Source organism: Photinus pyralis, unplaced genomic scaffold (genome assembly GCF_008802855.1).
Source record: "Photinus pyralis isolate 1611_PpyrPB1 unplaced genomic scaffold, Ppyr1.3 Ppyr1.4_LG2, whole genome shotgun sequence".
Taxonomy (NCBI): Eukaryota; Metazoa; Arthropoda; class Insecta; order Coleoptera; family Lampyridae; genus Photinus; species Photinus pyralis.
This window is the reverse complement of record NW_022170403.1, coordinates 12,233,252-12,258,745: the sequence shown is the minus strand read 5'-3', so window position 1 is coordinate 12,258,745 and position 25,494 is coordinate 12,233,252. Positions and strand designations below refer to the sequence as shown.

General features: G+C 35.0%; 3 protein-coding genes across 4 annotated transcripts; 2 read left to right on the top strand and 1 right to left on the bottom strand.

The window, feature by feature from the left end:
- Positions 1 to 1,285: 1,285 nt before the first annotated feature.
- LOC116165004 (iron-sulfur cluster assembly 1 homolog, mitochondrial) lies at positions 1,286 to 3,742 on the top strand. Of its 2 annotated transcripts, none has more exons than XM_031479272.1 (5): positions 1,286 to 1,472; positions 1,531 to 1,584; positions 3,235 to 3,319; positions 3,363 to 3,437; positions 3,514 to 3,742. In XM_031479272.1, exons 1-5 carry the CDS (start codon positions 1,389 to 1,391, stop codon positions 3,615 to 3,617), a joined length of 402 nt encoding a protein of 133 aa, XP_031335132.1. In that variant the 5' UTR covers positions 1,286 to 1,388; the 3' UTR covers positions 3,618 to 3,742. The 2 variants fall into 2 exon arrangements, with proteins under 2 accessions (XP_031335132.1, XP_031335133.1); XM_031479273.1 differs by having other exon boundaries at positions 1,289 to 1,472; positions 3,244 to 3,319.
- A 2,628-nt stretch (positions 3,743 to 6,370) lies between these two features.
- Positions 6,371 to 24,066, bottom strand: LOC116163349 (splicing factor 1-like). Its single transcript, XM_031477237.1, has 8 exons — positions 23,613 to 24,066; positions 23,428 to 23,565; positions 17,459 to 17,534; positions 16,043 to 16,195; positions 12,354 to 12,463; positions 12,139 to 12,305; positions 11,933 to 12,091; positions 6,371 to 7,230 (listed from the first exon to the last, which is right to left on the bottom strand). The coding sequence occupies exons 1-8, from the start codon at positions 23,944 to 23,946 to the stop codon at positions 6,583 to 6,585; spliced, it is 1,785 nt and encodes a 594-aa protein (XP_031333097.1). The 5' UTR covers positions 23,947 to 24,066; the 3' UTR covers positions 6,371 to 6,582.
- Positions 10,739 to 11,938, top strand: LOC116163352. The gene is made up of 4 exons (XM_031477240.1): positions 10,739 to 11,280; positions 11,330 to 11,429; positions 11,479 to 11,569; positions 11,619 to 11,938. The coding sequence occupies exons 1-4, from the start codon at positions 10,982 to 10,984 to the stop codon at positions 11,891 to 11,893; spliced, it is 765 nt and encodes a 254-aa protein (XP_031333100.1). The 5' UTR covers positions 10,739 to 10,981; the 3' UTR covers positions 11,894 to 11,938.
- Positions 24,067 to 25,494: the final 1,428 nt, after the last annotated feature.

Below are 25,494 nucleotides of genomic sequence, written 5' to 3'. Positions count from 1 at the left end.
ATTGCACTATATCTGTCATTTTGAATTCAAAATTTGAAAAAGTTAATTGCAATTAATTTTAATTAAAAAACTGTATGGCAAGTTTTTTATTTCAATACAAAATATAACAATATTAATTGTTTATACAATAAAATGACTGAAACTGATAGCGACATGGATTGCACTCCGCCAGAGATTATAGAAACGGCAGAACATGCTACCTCAAGATTTGCTCCCTACAAAGTCGCGAGAGGTGAGAAGTAAGAAGTAAGAACGAATAGGTTATAAGTTAACCTAAAAACTAGAGTGGCATGACACGTGAGGACAAGAAAGCAAAAGTTCTTATAGGTACTGTAGTAGTGAAACTGTGACTGAATCTAAATTCGAATATAATTTGAAGTAAAGGAGGTTGGAGAAAAAATTTTATGTTTTATTCGTACAAAAAATGTCAGTTTTCGGGACGAGGAAGACAGTTGCTGGACGACGCGTTAGCGGAGTCCAGCAACCTTCTGAGTAATGAAACAAATAACTATTAGGAAAAAGTAATACACAAAGTTAAAATACCTACATTAGTATTTTGCATAAACATATTGTGTAGGTTTCATTGAAACTTCTTTTCCGCTTGCGCGTTCATTTCAACTGGTCGTTTATTTTACTTTCCTTTGATCCTTGAAGTTGAACCCATATTCTTCAACCTTCTTACTGTTTTTAATTCGATTATCGTTTCGTTCTTTCTCACTCAAAAATACATATATTTTATGTTACCTGAATCCCAGCGTGGCCAAGTTTACACTTGGATACTGCCTTTTTTTTATAATTTGTCCTACGTAAAATCGTCATGGGTGATGCGCACGATTAAGTTTAATATCCATCTTACAAATAATAGCCAAATTTTAAGAGCAATAATGTGTACCTAATGTGTAATAACGGAAATTCCCTCTCACAAGCGCAACGTATCTACTCTACCTACAAAAGAGAGACCCAGAAAGAGAAATCCGAAAAATACTGGCTCTTTGGTCCGGTATCGGTTTCTTGCAGCAATTGATCGGCTGACTTTGAATTGCGCATGTCTTTCGCAATTTCTCTTTCAACTTACCTGCAATTGCAATTTTTAGTGCTCCATGTCAAGAGGTCTTAAGACGCAATAAGTTCAACTGTACAGCAACAGATTTGCCCGCAATAATAGCGAAACCTACAACATGCTGAAAAGATATTGAGCGGTAGGTCATTTGTCAAATTTTGGACAAGCAGCACACAATTCCTGGACACCCCCATCTCTAACTGTAGCACAAAAGATGGATTTAGTAATTTTTAATTTATCACTGCGGTATCTATCATATCATAACCTCATATTTCAAAGTGAACAGTAAAATTTATGAATAACTGAACCAAATTTATTTCTGTAGATAATGGCAACAAAGTTAGTCGCTACCGCAACAGTTCGCGCTATGAAAGGTCGAAAATTATTACCTTCTAGAGCGGCATTGATACTGGTTATTGAACAAATTTTTATACGTACATAACCTAATTTTAAGATAAGGTTTGTTTTAGACTCCAGCTGCAGTTAATAAAGTAAAAGAAATTCTAGACGGGAAAAAAGACTATGTAAGTTTGTTTAAATTTTCATCTCGTATGTTAAGACACCTCAGCTTTACGAATGTAATGTCATGCATATAAAAATAAACTGTAATTTGGCATACCTACCTTTAGCATCTTGAAGGTATTATGAGTGAACTCACCTGGGTCTTTTATTTACATATGTTTTTTTTAGATTATAAAATCATATAGATACTGTGTAAGATTTCATGACCTTATAGGTAACATTTTTATAGCATTTTCGATTGGCAAAACTCGTGCTGCACTAGTGCAATTTTTACGTTCTATTGGTAATTTTAGGGCAATTTTCTGTGTTCCATTGGCAAATGTGATGCAACAATTATGCACTCAGTGCAAATTTCGACGCACGAGGTCCGAGAGCTCGTGGAGCTGCTAGCTAACAAATTTTCAAAACAAACGTGCGACAATTTGAATTTGTTTGTTGCGTTGGGAGAGTTTTTTGTCGTCATCTAGCGATAGTGAAGATGATGAACTAGCCATAACTTCTATTTTAAAAAGTTGCACTTACTTATTAAACTGAACGCCAAAAATTGGTCCTTTACAGGAATTTCAAATTCATATTCCTCATTGTTTATCATAAATAATACTGAAATCGTTTGTCATTTTTTAGAATACAAATTTGTCGATTACCTAAATCTAAAATGAGGTTATGGACAAATGACAACAAATATTTACGAATATTTATGTTCCATTGAGAGCAATTTTTACATGGATTTCTTCAGTTTCTCATGCAGTACGAGTTTTGCCAATCGAAAACGCTATTAGTTTTACATGGTTGCTTTTATAAAAGAATTTGCAGTTCTGTGGCACTTCCATCTTAAAGAACAAGTTTTTAATATGTTGAAAATTGTGCAATATACGAAAACAATAAGTCTAGTATAAATAACTTCTATTCCTCGTGTTTCTTCTTTTTGTTTGTAAAAGTAGGTAAGTGCAATATCTTAAAAAAATGATGAGTCAATTGGCCTGTTACCACACAAACAAGGCTTTCATTTTACCCGTTTTGTTCAAAATGAATGCGACCGACTGAGAAACGTTTTGGGGGTTTGAAAAGTAAACAAAATCAATGTTTGAGGTTAGATTTAAGTGAATTTGAAACTGATGTAGTTCAAAAGCTACATCACTTACAAGTGATTTCTTAAGTTCAGGATCAGTTTGCTTGTCAAAACGAACGGAATCGATCTGATTGCAACACATCAGTTAGGGTAAAACGAAAATGCCTTCTTCAGAATGTTAAGGTAGAATATTGTAATTTGTAATATACAGGGTGTTTCATAAAAGAAACTAATGCTGGTGCCATACGTGCTACGTCACAAATCACAATACTAATCAATGTATCTGAGAATTTTTCGAGAACATAAAACTTTGAATTAAATGAACTGGTTACTTTCACCATGAAGCAGGAGTGACAGGACCCAGTGCAAACTTTGCAATATGCATCCATTTCACATGGTTTTCCATAACAGGAAAATGGTATTTCATAGAGATTGATATACATATTCGTTAAAGTTTATGTGCTCCTCTTAATGAAACACAATTACAAATTTACAAAAGGCATAGAAATTAGGTAATAGCCCTCGGAGATATACATCTATTACGCAAAATTATAATTTTGTTAATCCAACTAATTATTTGTAGCAATTACAGGTTGGATTGAGAATTGGTGTTCGACAAAGAGGGTGTAATGGACTATCGTATACATTGGATTATGCCACACATAAAGGTAAACAATTTCTTTAGGATGAAAGTGCAAATTTTTTTTTAAGATAAAATGGATGAAGAAGTGGTACAGGATGGAGTGAGAGTTATAATTGATAAAAAAGCTCAATTAACACTCTTAGGTAAGAAAACAAAGTTCTATCGAGATCTTTTACAATGCTTCCTGGCATGATTAGACTAAAATCATATCTGTTACAGGCACCGAAATGGATTATGTGGAATCAAAGTTAGCTTCAGAATTCGTGTTCAATAATCCTAACATAAAGGGCACGTGTGGTTGTGGAGAATCATTTAGTATATAAAAAATTGTGTGTTGTAGACATTGTATATAGGTAGTCTGTGTATAGAAGATATTTATTGAAATTGTATTGTAAACATTTGAGACATGTGGTCAAATGCATGCAAATAAATACATGTAGAAAATAGATCATTGGTTCATTAATCACTTTTAATACAATAGTTCTGTTATAGGGGATATGTGACCTTTGCCAGTAACAGTAAACATGCATATTATTAAGGTATTGTGGTATTGGTTTACTGTACGTAATTAAACCAGAGACATGGAGAGAGGAGATAGCGCATGAAACTGCGCGAAGTGACAAAACAAGGGGGCTGCCATTTTGACACCCATTGAAGCGCGAAATTTGAACAGGACTATAAAGGTTTACTGACGCAACCCAGAGACATCTAACGCAATCTTCATACACTACACTCTATTCGGCAGCAGCTCCGTAGGAAGAAACTAATATCTCAATCCAAATGAACAAAAGAAAATGCCAGTGACGTTGACGTTACAAAATAAACACTTAAACCTCGAAAAAAGCTCTCCTAAACACGAACACACGCTAAAATAAAACCACTATAAACACAACATGACACAACGGGTGTAAAAATGGCAGCGCCCATGAGGTCGCACCCTTTCTTGGATGCGCACTCGTCGATCAGCGATCTCCTCTCTCCATGTCTCTGAATTAAACCTAAATATAGTGTCTCCAAGATAAGAATGAACAGCATGGGGAAATCAGTAACCATAATAGATACAGTCGATTAAACTAGAAAAAAGGTTGCACATTGTAGGGCTTAGTAAAATATGTTTTAAAAATTCGATAATTCCGATCAGTTCTGAAGATATTCGAATTCAAAAAACAAAATTCACGATGTTCGTTTTTATCCTCTTCTAAACCTGTTTGAAAACATATAAAACAAGTATAAATTGTGCACATCTCTTGTGCAGATAAAGCGCATTTTTTAAACGAAATAGCTTTTGTTTTGACATCACCAATGGATATATTTCTTGAAGACGTCTCAATCTCTTCTGACAATCCGTTCTTGAGGTATAAGGGAATATACCCTATCACGATAAGAGGTCGAGGAGGAGGGCTATGGTTGGTAGAAATTAATTCCTTTCGTTGAGACCTTTCATTAGAGTACCATGAAGGATAAAACTAGTTCCACTCCCTCCTCCCCCTCCACCCCGCACTTTGATCGACAGAAAGAAGGGCAGTAGTTGGCAGAAAAGGTTCCTTTTGTTGAGACCTTTAATTGGAATACAATGAAATAATAGTTATTTACATATGAGTATGGTAAATCAAGGTTTACGTTAACGAGTGAGATGTTTACTGCCGAAGCGTAGCTGAGGCAGGAATTTCGAAACGAGTAACGTTAACTAATTTAACATACAAATAATGTAAAACATTTTATTTCATACTGCTCTATTTCTATTAAAATACCATTTTGATTAGAATGTTGTAGGTACACATTAAAATAAAAGCAAAAGTCGATCACTTGATTTGTTTGATCTGACAGTAGTTTGACAAATATCAATCAATCAATCAAATATCACGTTTAGATGGATGTCAGTTGCGGTTGCTAGGCAAAATTTCCAGTCTGGTAAAATACGATTTACCAGACTCAAATCAGTCTGGGAAAGCGGTGATTACTAGATAGTATGAAATAAAATTAATTTTTAACCTCCCCTCCCCCCCCCCACATTTTCTAAAGTTTAACTTGGCACCACTAAATGACAATTCCCCTAGAAGTAGTTCGAAATGGAAGAAGTGGAACCGGACGGACAAAACGCAAACAATAACACATTTTTTTAGTTCTTAAAAAATGCGCTAAAAATAAATGACACTTACTCATAGGAATTATTTAAGCTCTACTAGATGGTGCCCACTCACTGTGACATTTCGAAAAACATCTTGGACTTCATATTTTTATACGGCCTGAAAAAAAGTACATTCATCCAATCCATTTATTGTTTTATATCACTCTCAGAATTTTACAAGTAATAGAACCAATAATCAAAAATAGTTCATCTACAAGATGCAACTGAATCTGCCTTCCTATGGGTTCCATCATTGGAATACCAGGGAATAAGTGCGCAGACGCCGCTGCCAAGGATGTTACCGAAAACCCAGACATCGAACTCTTGAAACAATTAGACATGGACAGCGGTCTCAGTTAAACCACAAACTCTCTCGAATAAAACCAACCATCCAGAGACCTATTTATCACAATTTCTGACGTCAAGAAGAAGTTAGTCTCTCACGTCTACGAATGGGACACACCCTTCTCACCCATGCACATCTCTTCAGCAAAGAACCACCACCGCAATGTTCTCAATGTGTACTTGACCTCACAGTGGGCCACATTATGTTGGAGTGTCCCACTTATGCTGCTCCGTGTCGGTCATTTAGAGTCTCCAACAACCTCCAGGAAGCCCTAAATTCGAATGACTCCACCAGTACCTTAAAGCGACCAACCTAATTAATAAACTGTAACTAATTAAAATAATAATCTAGTTTTAAGGTGCTAAAAACAAAGGTTGATGTACCTCCAAATAAATTGTCAATAAAAAAAATAGATGACAATGATAGCAATGCTTCCGACCTCCGTTCTCCACTATCCTTGCAGAATGTAATTAAACTCACAAGTAATTGTTTTTTGTGGCTAAAATTATCATTACAAATTTTAAAGTGTAATGGGCCAAACCTGTCAGTAACACTGACAATTTTGGGAGGTTTGATACAGTAAATGCAATACTTTTCTGGTATACCACTATTGTATTTTATTGTTACATAGATTCCTATGTATATACATCCACATTCAAAATTATCAACATCAATGCTTACATATTAATTTTTCTCGTAATACATCCTACAATTAAAATTACAAAATCATGTAACTACATTTTACCCATTATTAAGAATTAATTTCTTACTTAATAGAAACTGCAATATGAAAATATGCACACTTGTACACAGTTTAAGATGGAGGCGGTGGTGGAGGGGCAGACAACAAGCTGCTCATGTCTATTCCTGGTGGAGGCGGTGGCGCTAAGCTAGCGCTGGGAGGTGCCGGTGGCCAAACAAACTGAGTGCTTTGCCACTGTTGCATTGAAGTAACAGTAGTAGTAGCGGTTGAAGCGCCAGGAGGTGGAGGCTGATTATTTGTAGCCATCCAACTCATTCCTATCTGAGGAGGACTCGATGCACCAGGTGGCGGAGGGGGTGGCATTATACCAGGAGGTCCCGGCTGCCAGGTTAAGTTAGCGGCTGTAGCCCATGGGGCAGCACTCATTCCATTAATGGTGGAATGTAGGATATGTGATTGGATAGTAGGAGGGGGTGGCATGAGGGGTCTCGGTTGCATTTGCTGTTCAAACAGATTTATACCGGTTGTTATTTTTCTTGTCGTAGTTGAAGTGGTACTGCTCGTAGTTGTTTGTGGTGGAGGACCTTCACCTAATTCTGCCATCAGTGACATGTATTCTTCATCTATTTTTGCTTTATCTCCTGTAACTGGTGGGCCGCCTTGACCCGGTCTCTTTTGTCTACAATCTCTGGCAATATGTCCTGCAGCACCACAACTGGAGCACACTATATTGTTGGTCACATTGGGCTTATCTGGACACTAAAAATAGAAAAATTTGTTAATTCCCAATGTGATTAATACAATTAACTTCCAACATTAAATATTTCTCTACCTTAGGATACATAATTACTGAATTATATTTCAGAATACTCTTAGACCAAGTTTAGTAGGTGACAAAAATACCGAACAAATCTTGGAGCAAAATTATGTTTAAAAAATTTCTGGTCACCAGTGGCGTATCAAACTTATTTTTTAAATGGAACAGTCCATATTTTATTGCAGATTTGAAGAGTACTTATTTTTGAATTTTTGAATAAGGGTACTAACATGTTATATCATTGAAAAGAGACAAAAAATCTCTATAAAATGAGCCTAATGAAAAACATCTGAATGCTGCCTTATTATGGGAAATAAAATGTTAAACAACTTTTATATAGAAAAACTTTGTGTGTATTGTGTGCTGCCTACTAATTTGAATTTTTGATGCAACATTGCGGCTGGGCTCCTTGTCTTTGTCGCCACTGTCTATAAAGTCACTGTAACTAACCCTACTTTGACATCAATAATCAAGTTACTGTTTTCATAGCAGACGCAGATTTATCATTTAAAACAAATTCATTCAAACATTTAGTTTGCTTTGGAAATTCTGATAACATATTCACGATCTCCAAAAACAAGTGCCCATGGATGTGGGAACAGTCCATTTCCGACCGTTTAAACAAAATTTTTTGAGCTAATATATTTTGACAATTTGTTGAGACCTTATACGTGTTGAGTCGAGTGTATTAATTTGTTGTATTATAATATTGTATAATTTGTGTACAATAATAAAAAGATGGATCAAGGAGTCTTTCTTGAACAAGCACCAACAATGGGGTCATTATCAACGTCGACTGCGCTTTTGCCGTAATTTAAATATTTGTTAACTTCACATCATGAAAAAATTTAAAAAAACAAAATTGGGTCTTTTAGCAATGAATGTTGCAGGAAACTACTGTTTTGGTCTTCGGCAACGCAACATCGCCTTTTTGTTTTGCAAAGTTGAAAATGGAACTGACACGCACCGGTCCCAATACGGGATTGAAACGTTGCGCAGCTTGCGAAATACAAAGGCGATTTTGCGTTGACCAAGACTCATAGTCCCTCGCTCAGCTACGAGGTGGCGCATGGATCGAAGTATGTTCTCAGGATTAAGCTTAAAGGCGTCATATCATACCCAAAGAGGGTATATGCGTACGTAAATCACTTACGACCGCGATGTCGCGGGTTCGAACTAGAGCGCGTGCGGTTTTTACCATACGTTCATTAAATCTATGCGACAACCTTTTGTATTAATTATTTTAATTAAAAGGGACGATGTCACAATGGAAAACATACTACAGATGACTTAAATTATACGACTAGATATGCGGCTGAGTCGCCTCTAACTGTAGGCGGAGTTAGAGGCGACGGGAAAGGTTTTAGCTTTAAAAACTTAGGTTTTTTCATTATAATCTATTGGATAGGTACCGCATGACCCAATAAGACTGTTCCTCGGCCATATCTCGAGAACCGTTCATCATATGACTTAAGGGGTAAAAGAATTATTGGGTAAATCGGTCATGAAGAATCGCTGGAAAATATTTTCAAGTTCGAAAAATGACCAACAGAGGGCGTAACTGCCATCGACAAATACCCGAGATACGTAAAAAGTAAATTTAAGATACAATTTAGGCATTTTTATTAATTAATTAATTAATCTCATTTTCCCAATATTTGAGGTTAGGAACGCGATTTTGAAAAACGGTTTTCACTGGCCTCTTTGGATGTTATTTGGCTACTTTTCATAAAGAAATAGTCGTATCATTCCATTTGATTTTTTTAGGATTTTGGGTCATAGTGTCAAAACTAGCCCCCTGGCGGAAAAGGATTCAACTAAATTAACTATATTTTGGTTGATTCTTATTGCCCAAGGAATGCTCTTGTCAATCATACAAAATTTGTTAAAATCGGTCAATCGGTTAGAAGTTAAAGTAGGTGAATTGAACGCTGCACACCAGAGTTTTTGTTTTTATGAAAATGATAGATAAACTGGTTTTCTTTAAAAATGTGAAAAAACAATGTTTAGTTTATTATGCGAAATTTAAAGAAAATGCAATTTTAAAATTGAAGATGGCAGTTACGCCCTCTGTTGGTCATTTTTCGAACTTGAAAATATTTCCCCTCGACCTACTCAATAAATTTTTTTACCCCTAAGTCATATGACGAACGGTTCTCGAGATATGGTCGAGGAACAGTCTTATTGGGTCACCCGGTACATTCAATGGCGAAAATTGGCTTCGAATTATTCTCTATCCGATTCAACACACGCCGTTAAAATCGATAGAAAAACGTAAAAAAACATCGTTAAAACACATTCCGGAATCGTAAGTATTCACTTTTTACGCATTTCCGCATCTCTCGGCACAACAGAAGTTTTTTGTTTAACACGAGGTTTAACACTTCTGTACCCCGTTTTGAATTTCGGCACAATGCACGGTTTCATCATATTTTCTTAAAGGAGCGTTTGTTTGCAAATCAGCCATGACAATTGGCAGAGAACATTCCTCGACTCATGCGCCGTACGTGACGACTTTGGCGCGTAGCGAACTCACTTCTCACATAGGAAACAGGCTCGAGTTTCCAGACCTGTGTATACGACCGTGGACCTGATTAATTAAAATCAAAAATGACATTTTTTAAACATATTGTTTAAGGAACAAGTTTTATAACAATTGAAAATATGTAAGTATAAAACGAAACTAGTAATTTACACCGATCTGTTTAAATGTTGAGGTGAATTTTTCATTTGTAGCAGAGATGGGAATTGCCATAGACCAGTTTCGAGTATTCTGCCGGCTACTCCGAATTAGGTTTTCCTGCAGTTTTCCTAATTCGTAAGGTAAATAACGGAGTAGTTTAAGAACAACTTAAGACCTTCTACAGGGGCACCTCTAAAAAGCATTATGCGGGTCACTCTGTAATTGGACGCAAGCCTGTTGAGGTGAGAGCCCAGAACAAGAGAGGGATAATAAATAAATAAATCCTGTAACACAATAATCGCTATTTCATGGCGAATACTATGATAAAGGGTTGCCTCCGAAAAATTTGACCGGAACGACAGATGGCAGAGCTTTAAAAAGCGAAATTTCGTACGTTAAAAGCGGGCCTGCTTGCTATGTAACTGTATTTAAGAAATGAGGATAACGATTGCATAGTAAATACCGAGCAACAGGTATTAATAGATTTTAGGAAAATAATTCATCGTTAAAATCAACCACAAAGGCGCCAGATTCGCCCAAAAACACTTTTCAACATTTTTATCGCGATGTGACAATAGATAACGATACGTGGTAGCACGAAAAAATACCCCGTTCTGTAAAGACGATTTTTAATTCGTGTCAAAGTTTAACACAAGAAGAATCGCATTTGACGGCTAGTCGAATTTTTTCCATAGAATTAGAATACGACCCTGACCATTAAAAAAGAAAGACGAGAGTCGGGAAATGACGATACCGTTACAGTTACCGTACGCCGGCGTAATGAAATGCGTCGTCCTAAACCGTCAGATTCAGATCAATGAACTTCGCGTTTATTTTATTACAAAGTGTCGTAAAATTGTCTCCAGTTTTCCTAAAATTGACTTAACACGGTCGTAATAATAAATTAATCGCCGATTTGTGAACTTGATTGATTAAAATCGTAACGGATCTGAACAATTTGGCGTGGATGCGCACGCGAACCTCGGCCATATTTGTGGAGGGAATTTCAAATGACAATGGACGAATTTCGATTAGAAGACACCCCTAATTCAATAATACACAAACAATTAATTAATATACCTTTGGGAATAAACCTGAATGACGAGTTTGAGACTTATGAGGAATTCGATCAGTTACTAAAGGAATCGGCCCATCGGCATTACTTACAGTTTTGGAAAAGAGACTGCCGAACAGTAGAAGGAGCAAAAAAGAAAACCGACAGATACATTAATCCGAACATTAAGTATTATCAACTGAAATATTCTTGCGTTCAAGGCGGACGAGTCTTTAGAAGAAAGAATAAGTCTTTGTAATGTCCCACTAAATTAAAAGCGCACAGTTAATAAATTTACTTACAGGGAAGAATGCGAAGCCAACTTTTATTTAACAGCAACTCCGGATGGAGAGAAGCTTTTTGTTAAATCGCTAAACAACTTCCACAATCATGAGGTGTCTGAGGTAAGTAGTATCTGATAGTTCTGCCATTACTTTACGAATCTTTTTTTAGGAGTCGTACATTAAATATTTTAATGGCGATAGATACAAAAGAGTTAGGAAAAAAGAGAAAATTGAACCAGGACTTGAATATCCAGCAACATGTACGCATTTAATAAGAATTAACTCGCAGATAATAATAAATCATTTTAGATTCTGCACAATCGGAAAGTGAAGATACGAATACCAATTCCGACAATACAATGATAACCAACCCTTTTCTTATGGATAACAATCCGTCACTTGTAGAACAGCTGGATCATTACACAAATACAAATCAATTTAGGGAGTCCGACGGAATAGACGAATTTTTAAAATACATCTCTTCGGAAATCAGACAAATACAAAGTCCTAAAGTTATAAAGTGTCTCAAACGAAAATTTATAGCTTTAGTACAAGAAGCGCAAGATGAAGACGAATCGGTTTAAAAATACTTTGTACAAAATAAAACTTTTATAAAAACATACCAGCCACGATTTGTGATCAGTTGCACCGCAATTATTGCACCTTAAACCTTCATTTTCGCGCAATGTTCCATTCAATTGTGCCAACTCTCGTAACTGCATACGACGTAAGTCGTTCTGGCTCTCGGGTACTTCAACGCCTTGACGAATGACTTCCTTAATCTACAAATCGATTTTAGTACAATTCGAAGAATAAAAATGAATGTTACCTTTTCTACAGCTTTCTTCACGTTCTCTGGATTGGTAGCTGTGATGTAGGCATGCAATGGTTCGTCTTCTCCCGGTAATGGTTGTCCGTCCTTGCGGCCCACTTTCCCCTCCTTGACACTACCTTTACCACGTATGATGATCTTCGCACCAGTTTCTTTTTCCATTGCTAAAAGATGTCGATATTAAAGTTTGTAGATGAATAGATGACCCTCACTTTTTAAAGTATTTCCTCTTGGTCCAATTAACAATCCGACAAAGTTGATTTCGGGATGCTCTTCTTGGGGAATCATAACTTTATCACTCACCCTGATTACAGGCGGCCGACTAGAAGCAAGAATAACCACAATAAACCTTTTTACACTAAAAGTTCATATACAACAAAGTACCCCAGTATCAAATAGCCATAAATCTTTTAAGAGACACAATTATATAAGAAATCCAGTTCGAAGAGTTGAAGCCTGTCTGACTTTTGGAGCTTATCTATCCACTCATTCGTGCCAGCAACAAAATGAAATGAAAACATCTGTGCGTTTCCAACTTAGCACATTAAAAGGAACAAGTAGGCAAATATCCAGGCCGAGTACACTCTGATAATGACCAAGTTTTTCCATCTTTGGGCTTTTGCTGGCCAATGGTGAAGTTTTGAAACGGGGATATGTTTTTTTTATTGCAATTGTAACAAATCTTGCGATAGGAATGAGAAATGCTGCAGTGGTTGCAGTTAATTTTTGCATTCCTCTTTCTCTATACAGTAGACTCTCAGTAATCCGGCAGACATCGGACCGGATTACTGGAAGTTGATGAACATTTAAAACGCACAAAACAAGTGTTTCATTGTACCAAAACAACTAATCAAAGGTATTTTAGAATAAAAAATGACACATTAAAAAATTATCTCTAAGAAATAATATTTCTATAGTGTAGTACCAAATTAAAAAAATGAAAAATAAACCCAGTTTTAATAAATAATAACGTGTCTAAATTTGAAACCCACACCACGCCCGTCAAAGTGCGCCGGACTATTAGAGAGACTACTGTATTAATAAACTGTAATGAGATTTAAAGACAGTATGATCCTGTACATTTTGGTGTCGTTTCTGATATTACAAAAAATTATCATGTCACAATATAATTTTTAGTATGAGAAACGATACAACGCATAACTTAAATCTCTTTTGTCATATAAATAAACTAAGGGGCCAGTTTTTTTTGTTTCAGTCAATTTATCAAATAGATAACCTCTTATGTGAATACATTAATTACTTTATCGAAATTCGAGCTTAAAGGCAAGTGTTAAAAATTCCATATAATTTAATACATCCTCAATAAAAAATTACCAGCATAAGAAGTGAAATAAAGCTAAATAAAACTACAAACATGGCCATGCTTATAACTTCGTGAAATTTTTCTGTCTATGGAACCAAATCGTTATCATACCCCCTCCCCCCCAAACATCCACTGTTGTGGCCAGAAAACGTATATCTTCACTGCATCTTTGTTGTAAAAAAACGCGGTAATTGGTTTTTTAAAAAATTATTTCGTAAACTATTTCGAGTATAAAAATGAAACAAACCTATCTCAGGTGACAGCGAAACTAATATTCAGACTCATTTTAAAACGCATTTTAAAACGGCTTCAAATAAAATCAGGTGCCAAATTATTGACAGAACAGCTTACTAACTCAAACCAGATATTTAAAAAAAAACGTCTTTGACAGTCTTACATCCTATATGCCTAATGCACAGTAAGAGCTGATTATGTTTGGAGTTTTTAAATACTTTTCTTAATATTGTATTTGAAAGCGCAAATACTTTTAGAAGTATTTAGTATTGAAATACTTTTGGAATGTATTTAAATGCTTCTGGAGTATTTAAATGTTATTTGAAGAATGTAAACAAAAATTGGGTCATCAGAGCCGAAAGGTATTTTTTTTAATCTGAAGTCATTTTAAGTCCGAATGGTAATTTCTTTTCATTCAGTATAATTAAAACCTGGCCAGAAAACTATAAAGTTACATTTTCTATTAAATTGACCTTGGTGACTTGATTATATCTCGAGGAAAAAAACAATTTTTTTGAAAAAACGTTTTCAGACTGTTTTTCGCAAATAACTCTAAAAGTAAGTATTGTATCGAAAAAAGTATTCTTAGCAAAAATATAGCTCATAAAAAAACAAACAAAATGGTTTATATATGAAGTCTGTAGACTCAGTAGAAGCAAAGTTGTAGCTCATGAAAAGTAGGTTCTCATTCGTCAAATTCCAAATCGAGTACTTCAACGTGAAATAACCAAAAAATGAAGCACTTACAAGAAATTTACAAGAATAAAAAATGTAGCTTTTGCTTTTCTGAACACTTTTTTTGTTTTTCTGTAAAACAAAAATTGGTTAAGATATGGCTGTTCAAAGTTTGCATACACTTAATTTGAATAATCTTATAGCTTTTAAAAAAACCTACAAAATGGTTTTTTAAAGCACTTCGTAGCTTAAAAATTACCTAACCGATTTATGAGTAAAAAACCAATCACATAGATACATCAAAACGCGTGTAGTTAGCATTGTAAGATACACACAATATGCTATTAAGGCACAGACATACTTTCATTTCTTCGCAAGGGTTGTTTTTTATAAGGGTAGAAATTTTATGTGGTAAAAAATAAAAATAGCAAAGAAATCTAAATTTAATGTTACTGTATAATTAAGTAAGATGATTTGAATCAATTATCCGCTTTAATTTACAATTATACGATTTTTTTCTAATAGGGGGTAGTTTTTTCCCCTAAAAAATAAAAAGCAACCTTGGGCTCAAGTTCAACTTTGAAGTGGAGGGTAAGTAGAACCTAAGTCCAAATTTTCATGGGATTCGGTGGAAACTCGGAAAATTACACAGTATCGCCGTATTCCAGGTTCATTTACTGTCAAGTCAAAAAAGTAATCGTAAACGATTTACAAAAAGCGCATTTTCCCTTGCATTCATTTCCCACTTGTAAAGATGCATATCTGCAATCCATTTTTGACGTGGTACTCAATTTCAGTTTATAAGAAGAATCCTACCCACGACTTATAAATTAAGATGGACTGCTGATCAAACAGTTGCATAGGGGTAGAAAAATGGCCCTAGCATGGGCGCCGCCATGATGTGCACATTTTAGTTATTTCCTAGGGGAATTTTCCTAGTGCTCCAGTTTTGAGACTATTGCAGCCTTGGAAAATGACATGTGTCACAATAATGTATTTAGAAAACGTGAGGTTAATGTTGGGTTAATGCTTGTTTATTAGTTGATTTGAATTTCGCGCCAAGTGAGTGCACATCATGGCGGCCTCCATGTAGGTGTCATTTGTTAATTCAGCATTAGAAGTCTATCTTAATTTATAAGTTCGTGATCCTACCCTACATACAAAATTTCATTTAAATATCTTAACAAATAAGAAAATTGGATTGCGCAAATACAAAAGTTCATCATGCATAACTGGACCCGGACAGACAGACGGCGATACAACATTATAAACGATCTCGAGGATAAATGGCAAAGGTGTAAAATTATGGTATACGAAAAAAATAGATTTTTTCTTAAGCGAAACAGAAAAAATTCCTTTCTTGATGCAAGCCTTGACATCATAACGAACCAAATCGCGGAAAAAGTAGAACAATAGCTCTTAAGATAAAGAACTAGTAGCGACAGGACGGGCAAATTGGCCACAATAGCACATTTTTTTAATTTTTGTGGAAATGCGCTAAAAATGATGACCAAAAAAATGAAGACCTGTCAATTTTTCTTCGTTTGTTGGGTTGCATCATGCAAAAAAGGTATAGTTACAAATTTTGATCGCGCCATCCCCAAAATGCCACCAAACAGTCAAACACAAAATGTCCACCCAGCAAATATATATATAGCATATACATACTTATAATCAACAGGTGGTTTAAATTCTGGATTAATTGTCTGCATTCGTAAAACCAAATTGTGACGCTCCTCTTCAAGTCGCCGTCTTGTTCGAAACTCTCTTGTATTCAAACGTTTCCCATCGCTACTGTATATAGGCTCTGGAGAAGGTGATCTGCACAAACAGAAGGAACACACTAATAACAATTGAACAACATTTCCTATGCTTCACCACTACACTTATCAAAATGAACGCTATGTAGTTAATAAATTTGATTAACTGTGATGTAGCATTAGGAATTTCTAAAAAATCAAAAATTAATTTTGTACAACTAGCAACTAATTTCTAAATATGGTTTTCAATTTTTTTGAGAAATCCTCCTGAAAGGATTATTTCTTAAAATGATCAATTTTTTAACCGCAAGCTATAGAAGAAAATTAATTATGTAGTTATGAGCTGTAATAAAAAGTTGATTGATTATTATTTTTTTATGCTGAAATGAAATAGTTTGTAATTTGATATTGACACTTATACTAAAAACCAATTTCTAAAATCGTAAATTTATGAAGATACCTGAAAACGTATCAACAAACATTTTTTTGAAACCTTTAGAAATTGTTTTGTGTAGTAAAATTAAGTAACAAAAGCAAATGGGTCTTTTTAAATTAATTAACAGGTTGCGTTACATTTGTTACAACATAGGTAAATTTTAGACACACACGTCAAATTTATTCAACTTAAGAATACTAACGCCCTGTTAATCAGATTAAAGGCAAATAATCATTGCACAACTGTAGCGTTCTTAATAAAAATGACTTGTACCCCGTGGAGACTTCATACAAAGGAATAAGTAACCCTAACTCACTCTCCGAGTATGAAGAGTTAAAGTACGTAGGTACTTATATAGTTCTTTTTATAATGTAGCTAGATGGCATTGGCAAACGTGATAAAGAAGAATATACAAAGATTACATAAAAGAAAATGACAGTGTTGCCCGTGCACACTTTTAGATTGTCTTGCTATTAATTTAGAAAACAGGACTGACATTCCTTATATGATGATAAATTTCAAACGGACTAAACCGCCAACAACTCTTCTGAACAGAGGGTTCACATTTTGATCATTGTTGAAATGACCAGATTGTAAATTTTAAGCAAACCAAATGAATTAATATGGTCATCACACGAGTGATGCCTAGGTATCCAAAATGTCTATGCTTGTGAGTTATGACGCAACATCACTTCTGGCGACGATATTAAAATGTGAGAGCCTTCTTTAATGCAGAATCAAGTGATATCATGATTATTTGCCCAATTTTTAAACAGTCTTATTACTAAATCTTATGTTTAATAATAATTAAAATGCTTGTGACTGTTTTATAGATGCCAAACCACTGGTGATGTTCAGCTGTCTGGCAAGCAAGCAAAGGAACTGCACCTTTCTTCAGGATTCGGTGAGATCCCTAGGTCGCCTGAACGAAGTTTTCGGCTGACTTCCTCTATCTGGAGTTGAACTGTAATGAAACGGGTTAGGATAGGGCAAACGCCCATATGTTAGAAATCGCATATTCAAAATATTTCACAATTAATTATATCATACAATACCAATAAATTGAAAAAAATCGAATTTCTATTCTTCCGTAAAAGTGAAGAAGTTACTTTTGCCGTGGCTAACATGTCATGCAATAAAAATGCAAAATTCACATACTAAAGCACTGTTAAACACATTACTTTTTGTTGTTTGTTATACATGATAATCAGAATATTCTATTTAATCATAGAATAATCTACCATACCGTCCATTAGCATGTGTATGTTACTCCTCGATTTGGAGTACACTGTACAAAGGGAACTCGAGAAAACTAAAATCAAAAAGATGAAAAAACCTACTCATAAACAAGACACTTTAAAGATTAAGTTTCCCCATTAGAGTGAAGGATTTGCTCGTTGCAATTTGTTTTGGATAAACTATTGACGAAATTCTTGTAGTCCAGCAACTATAATGACAATTTAAAAATGATGACTATTAACAGAGAGCGAAATGAGTGTACCAACATGGATAACTGTTATTTTGTAGCATGCAATAATCGCTGATGCAGTTTGACCAATTAGGTTGATAATATAATTTATTTTCCTGGCTAATTATTTATAATTAATAGGAATTTTGTTAATTAAGCCCAAAAAAAAAAAAAACCATAATCAAACCGTAAAGTGATATACATAATTGAATTCAACATAAAAAGGTCTTCAACTTTGGCTACAAAGATTCTGAGTTCGAATCCCAGATAAAGCATGGCTGTTTGTAATTGTAAATAAATAAAGGCAATAAATAAAAAAACAATATGCCATCGGAATACCATGGCAGTACTTAAAAAAGTAAAAAAGGTTTCCGCCCTAAGGGGAGTAACTTTAGGGCATTTTCCATGCAATGATCAGTACTTTCCAAAATACCATAGCTAAACCTCTCGCCAGGAAAGATTACCAGTCACAGAACACTTGATCCCGGTCTACAATGTACGTTTTTTTTAAAGATGTGAGCAACTTCCGGGATAGTATCGTGTCAATGTTGAACAAAAAGATTTTTCGTTTAACATTGGCACAATCCTATTCTGGAAGTCGTTCGCATCTTAAGAAAAACTTAGATTGTAGATCGACACAAGGTGTGCTGTGACCGGCAATCTTTCCTGGCGAGAGTTATATATGCGCTATATTTTTCTTTACTAATGCGCTAAAATGAAATTGATGATGAGTCCGCCATTTTTCTCAGCGCAAATAATTTCCCCTTGAATTGTCAGCGGAAGAGCAAACGCGCGCATGTATCATGGCCTGCCAATATTGGTTTTTGTTTATACTTCATCACCTAAAACTAATTTAATTTTACACGATAATGGGAAAAAGTAAACAAAAAAGTTAAGTTTGGAACGGGTGTACGAAAAATGTGTTCAGTCGCGCGAAATTTGGCGGTGGAAACAGCTGATTCACCAGAAAAATTTCAAAAACCAAAAAATTTTCCAGGTTTGTAAACGTTATCTTCTTAGCCTTTGATTGCGCAACTTTTCTGCCATTGAACCAAATTTGTATACCATTTCTCGCTAGTCCCTAGAATGCCCTATATTGGACACTTATATTATTTCATTTTTAGATGCTACGTAAAATTCTATATAATGTATAATGTCCTATACCTAAATTTAGCCGGTTTTTGCCATATTTTAATTGTTATATCCAAAGTGACGTTTGCAACTTTTTTATATGAGGCTGATATTAATTATTTGGGGTTAGACAACGAGCGACAAACACAGACGGATGGACACAAAGTCCGAATGACCAAAATTTAGTTAGTCCCTTGACCATTATTTACCTTGAACAGAAATGGAAAATTCGAAACCGTTCGCGAGTTATCATGGAGACCTGTAGACGGACGGGTGCACAGGCAGAAAGCACAAAATCATGAATGAGCTGGGTCGCTCGTTAATGCATGCACATTAAAATTGAATTGAAAAAATAACTAGAACTAAACTTTTTGAATAGACATCCCCTATTTTTATAACGATGTCTTATTAATCACAAAAAATTATCATTTTGTACAAAGTAGTCTATTTCAAAATTTTCAGGTGTTCAAAATAATGTCAATTTATATAATAGTAAAAATACTATTATCTACGATTTGAAGTGGTAAGAAAAAGGGATATTTCTTTAGTGGTCAGTGTTTTTTAGCGTTTTCCAACAAAGTTGGGTGCGCTATTGCAACCACTTTCTCTGTTTGTTCGTCTGTCCGAGGCCTTAACTACTCCTACAATTTTCAAGATATTAAGTTCGTTCCTTTTGCATTCGGTAGCGTATAGCTCTAACGCCTGAGCCAAGAAAAATCTTGACAATTAAACTGCGCATGCGCAGACTGCAGAATGTCAACTTCCTTATTTATTAATATAGGTACTTCTGTTAAAGGCAAACATAACTGATATTGCAAAATTAGATGTGCGCATGCGCAGTCAGTGCCAACTTCTTTAATTATCAAGATATTTTTTTGAGATTTTAACCATAGATGCTTCTAGTAAAGAAAAACATATCACATGTAGTAAAAATCGAAAACTACAAATGTCATTAGGAAAAGTAAACATATCGCACACAGTAAAAAATTAAATCCACGCATGCGCGGACTGCAAAATGCCAACTTTTTTACCTAATTCGCGCGTATTTGCAGTTTGTTCTTTTCCCAATGGCACTTCATTAGAAATTAGATACATCTAGGGAAGAAAGAATTAGGATAAGGGAACGCAAGCGATTAGTAGAATCACTTCTTCAGGATCCAAATGACGTAACCACTCTATGAACACCTGAATTTTCAACACCAGAGCTATGTGTTCAAGAAGTAAAGTGTACTTGTACACGGACAAGCAAGACATTAGAGCTAAAGCGCCAGAATGAACATCTGGGGTCATACAGAAAGACATGAAAAAAAAAATCAAAAGCCGTTCAGCCGTTTAGAAGGAGTTCAGTCAGACACATCCTTACAGAATAATTTTATATATCAAGATAATTATGCATATAATACTAAATTATAAAATGGCTTCAAACATTATGATAGAAACAGTATCCATTATACAGACTCGCAACAATGCTGAGAAATGCATCCAAGATTGAAATATCCTGTATAGCGGATATTCCAAGTCAATATACTTCCATAATAAAAAGGTGTTATGTGTTATATGACAGGCATATTTAAAGAAATAAAATAATACAATTTTCAGTTGTAGCTGTTCGAGATTGAACTTTAAAAATTCATCTCCATTTCAATTCAAATTATGAAGGAATCATAATTTTTAGGGGTTTTGGAATGTATAAAAGATACAAAATAGGTTAAATCGGGGCAGACTTGCAGTTTTATGTGACTTACTCATAGCGTTTTCGATTGGCAAAACTCGTGTCGTGCAATTTTTACGTTCTATTGGTGATTTTAGGGCAATTTTCTGTGTTCCATTGGCAAATGTGATGCAACAATTACACACTCAGTGCAAATTTCGACGTACGAGGTCCGGGAGCTCGTGGAGCTGCTAGTTAACAAATTTTCAAAACAAACGTGCGACAATTTGAATTTGTTTCTTGCGTTGGGAGAGTTTTTTGTCGTCATCTAGCGATAGCGAAGATGATGAACTAGCCATAACTTCTATTTTACAAAAAGTTACACTTACTCATTAAACTGAACGCCAAAAATTGGTCCTTTACAGGAATTTCAAATTTATATTCCTCATCGTTTATCATAAACAATACTGAAATCGTTTGTCATTTTTTAGAATAGAGATTTGTCGATTACCTAAATCTAAAATGAGGTTATGGACAAATGACAACAAATATTTATGACTATTGCCCTCAGAAAATTTCAACCAATCATATTAATGCATATTACAGAAATCACCTAGCAACAGACAAATATCCTCGAGTATTCATGCACTTGTGCAATACCCGCGAGTATTGCTTATGTGTAAATACCTAAAATGAAACTTACATAAATAATTCCAAATTGTATTAACGAAAATTACAATTTGTAAAATGGCAATTTGTAACTGAACCCATGCTTATTTTCGGTTTCATGATGCTTTTTGAAAAACCATGTCTTTGAAAGGATCGAAACAAACATTATATTCTTCTTATCTTGCACAATTTTTGTCAGGCAATAGTCATCCCGTATATCCCTAGTGCACGCCAAATACCAGATCTGAGTATTTCGCTCGTGCACGTATTCAGGTATTTGGCGTGCACTTGGGATATAATACTTGCATATTTATGTTCCATTGAGAGCAATTTTCACATGGATTTCTTCAGTGTCTCGTGCAACACTCGTGCAGTACGAGTGTTGCCAATCGAAAACGCTATCAGAACACCTTTGATTCTCTAAAAATAGTCATGGTTTAAAACAAGTGATGTTTCGACTTTACTTCCCTAGCTGTAGCTCAGTTATTAATGCTACATAAAAAATAGAGATACATACTTACAAGATTGAAATTAATTTAACTCGCACTGATATGACTGTTTTGAGGTAATATTTATAATCTGTCAGTTATGAAATGAAACTTAAATTTTTTCAAAGGCAACCATTGTTGGAGAACTTTTGAAAATAAAAATATCTAGCAAACCAAGCATATTTTTAGAATAAAACAAAAGAGTGGTGTCCTGAGTAATGCACTAAAACTGCAAATCTTTCCGCATTTAACCTAACTTGTATTTTGTATACTTTCTGAAATCTCCATACTAATTCATGAAATAAACTCACCCAGTTATTTTTGAAATTGATGTGTGACTAACCAACGAAACCATATATTGTTTCTATTATTCCTAAATGATCTAACGATAGTGAACTAATAATAATGATTGTATAAACCCACCATACACGTATTCAAGTTTACAATGATCAGTTTTTGATAATAAATTGTCACAACCTACCTTTCATAAACAATATTTTTCAAAGAATACAATTTGGCAGTAACTTTATTCATTATCTTTCTCAAAATATAAACATGTAAATTATCATTAAAATAAATAATTTGCTTGGAAATCTGCTATCTTCGATCTCCTCAATCTTTCATTATGTTTCTTAGGTCTCCATACCTACCAAAAAATCATTACGACATACTTTGTAATTCATTTCGATGCATCCTCATAGCACCATTACCTACTGTGCACATAAACTTATATTTTTTTGTGAAATCCTCACTAATAACAGTGTTACCCATGTTGGTGGATGCGGCAGCTTGAAACACTCTGTACTTTGAATGACCAGTTCAACAAGAAAATGAGACCAAAATCACACATATTCAGTCATGAAAATTTGCTGCCAGGAACAATAATACGTGTTATCATTATCCGATTAACACGCTTGTAGATATTGGAATAAAATTAAAAGAAGCACCAAATGCCGACAGTCAAAGCACAGAAAGGGCAATGATGCATGTACATAAATACGCTTGTCCTGCATCGTGTGAACCACAGACAGTAGCCTTAATACGATGTCCGGTAAATAGAAGTTTTACTTATTTACACATCTTAACCGTAACCTAGAAGAAATTGTAATTGGTGATATGATAGATTACACAAAGATATCTCATCATTCGAGCACAAAAAAGAAGTGATATGGGACCTAGAACGTTACAATTTCAGCATCCGATTGTTCCTGTAACTGTTATAATTTAAATGAGATTGTAATCACAAAATACTTACAAAGACTAATTTATTATCCAAGGTGAATGTTTATTTGGTAAACAACCTTGAGATCTATAAAGATTCATTAAACATGAAGAAATCATCGATACTCACCACAACCTATGAAAAACATGCAAGTCTACCAATTATCCCTATTACTCTTAACTGACTTTCCCTAACAGTAAGTATTTAAATAAACATCTCTCAACTTACGTAAATATGCTTCCTCCTGCTCCTTACTGAGATTGCATGGCAAGATAGTTGGCATCCCGGGGATAAAAATCTTTTCGTGTTCGCCTCCTGCCCAACGAGACCTTCGTTTGCGTCGTCTCTCGTCCTCCAAGTTTGATTCTAACCAATTGGATTAAGCAACAAGGTTTAAAAATCACACTCCTTACCTTCCCCTTGGGAATTCGAATTCTCGTTAGCCAACTCGCCATTACGTTGTGCTACAAGTGCGGCATAATTTCTTGTAGCTGCAATCGTGGCCAATGTTTCCGCAAGTAGTTTGTTTCCATCAGGAATTGCAGTTTTTTCTGGGGTACGCTCGCGATGCCTACTTCTACTTCTTCGTTCTCTATCTCGACGTTCACGATCACGGTGACGATCTCTGTCTCGACTACGTCGTTTACGATCCCTTCTGTCACGGTCCCTATCGCGACCCCTTTCATGGTCACGATCACGGTCTCTTTCTCTATCCCGACTTCGGTCTCTATGTCGAGATGATCCCATAACTACTTAACTGATAGCGATAACACAAATACAAGAAGAAATTTTACACAGCAACGTTCCGGTAATGAAATGATTACAATCGCCACCATATGCTTTACGCTTACGAAAACGACACGACTTTTAACGAACAGGGAAAAACGAAGAGAATTGAAAGGTTGCCAACCAAAACATTCACTAATTATACACAGTATGATTAAGAAATTCTTTCAACCAACATTTTTGCAATAAATAGCGAAATAACGTGGAAATAACGTCAATATTTTGTTTAAGAATAATATAATACTTCATCAGCTATAAGCTTTCCGAAAGTGAGGTAAGGCGTTAGCGATGCACCTTGCACCAAGTTGAAAGGTTCTTTCGTTGGCAATGCACTCTACACCGGCACATTCGCACTTTTAATAAATTTTTGAGGTTAGTCTGACTGAAACGGAAATAAGTAAAAAAAAAATGAAATTGTATAGGTACCTACTTCTGTGTACATATACCGTATAACTATAAAACTAGACGTGGCAAGGTTTAAAAAAATGGCAAGACAAAGAATAGCGAGTAGGTATGAGTAATAAGCAATATGCACGAGGCATTTGTTCAATGACTCCCAAAATCTGTTTCGGGATTATTCACCTATATATTATTCAGTGTCATCAAAATTTTGTACAATCGGCTTTGGAATACAAAATAAATTAAGTAAATTAAATACAACAGGTATTGAGTCATTGTTTACATATTATAATTGTAGTGAATATTTCCCTCATATGTCATAAATGCCATATGAGGTATGCAATTATCGCTCAATTACAGCGATAATTACACTGTAGAAAGCGAAAGAGCCCTGCGATATTTCCCTATCCATGGCAACTGGCAACTCCTTTGGACAATTTCCCACTACACCGACAATTTAAGCAGGATTTATAGTTCCGTAGCCGTAAAGACGTAAAATCTTACGTTAACGAAAATAATACGATTTATAGTTCCGTAGTGGCAAGTGATGCGCTTGCGCATTAGCACGTAACGAATTCTGTCAGTAAGAGTAACGCGCATTTCAAAATTCAAATTGTCTTTCTTTTAATTTTGCTTGAAATGGACGGACTACTTCTTTGCGCTTCAACAATTCTTGTATGTTATGCCCTAAAAAAAAGAGCGAAGCGTAAGCCCAGACTGCTCAGGAGGTTCAAAACAAAACGTATAAATCGCATCTAGGAAAATTCATGTGTTCTAGCTTATTTTGTAAAAATGAATGTTGAGGACCTGAGGTTAATATAATGAATTCGCAATTGTACGCCAAGCGTTGCCTTCTTTGGAGGGATCTTTATAATCGGCTTTTGATTTGTCGTATAAAAAGGAATAGTGTTGAATCACATTAATTAATAATTGTTCAATCATGATAATTGAAAACGCGCGTAATTTGAAAAATAAATAACCAACAAAATGTCAATAATTAAATAAACAAAACGAACGTCAGGCTAAACTCAGTTTGAATTACCCGAGTACTGCCGAAGACAAACGCGTTAGCACGATTTACCGTAAGAAATAAGATTTGAGCATTTCCTA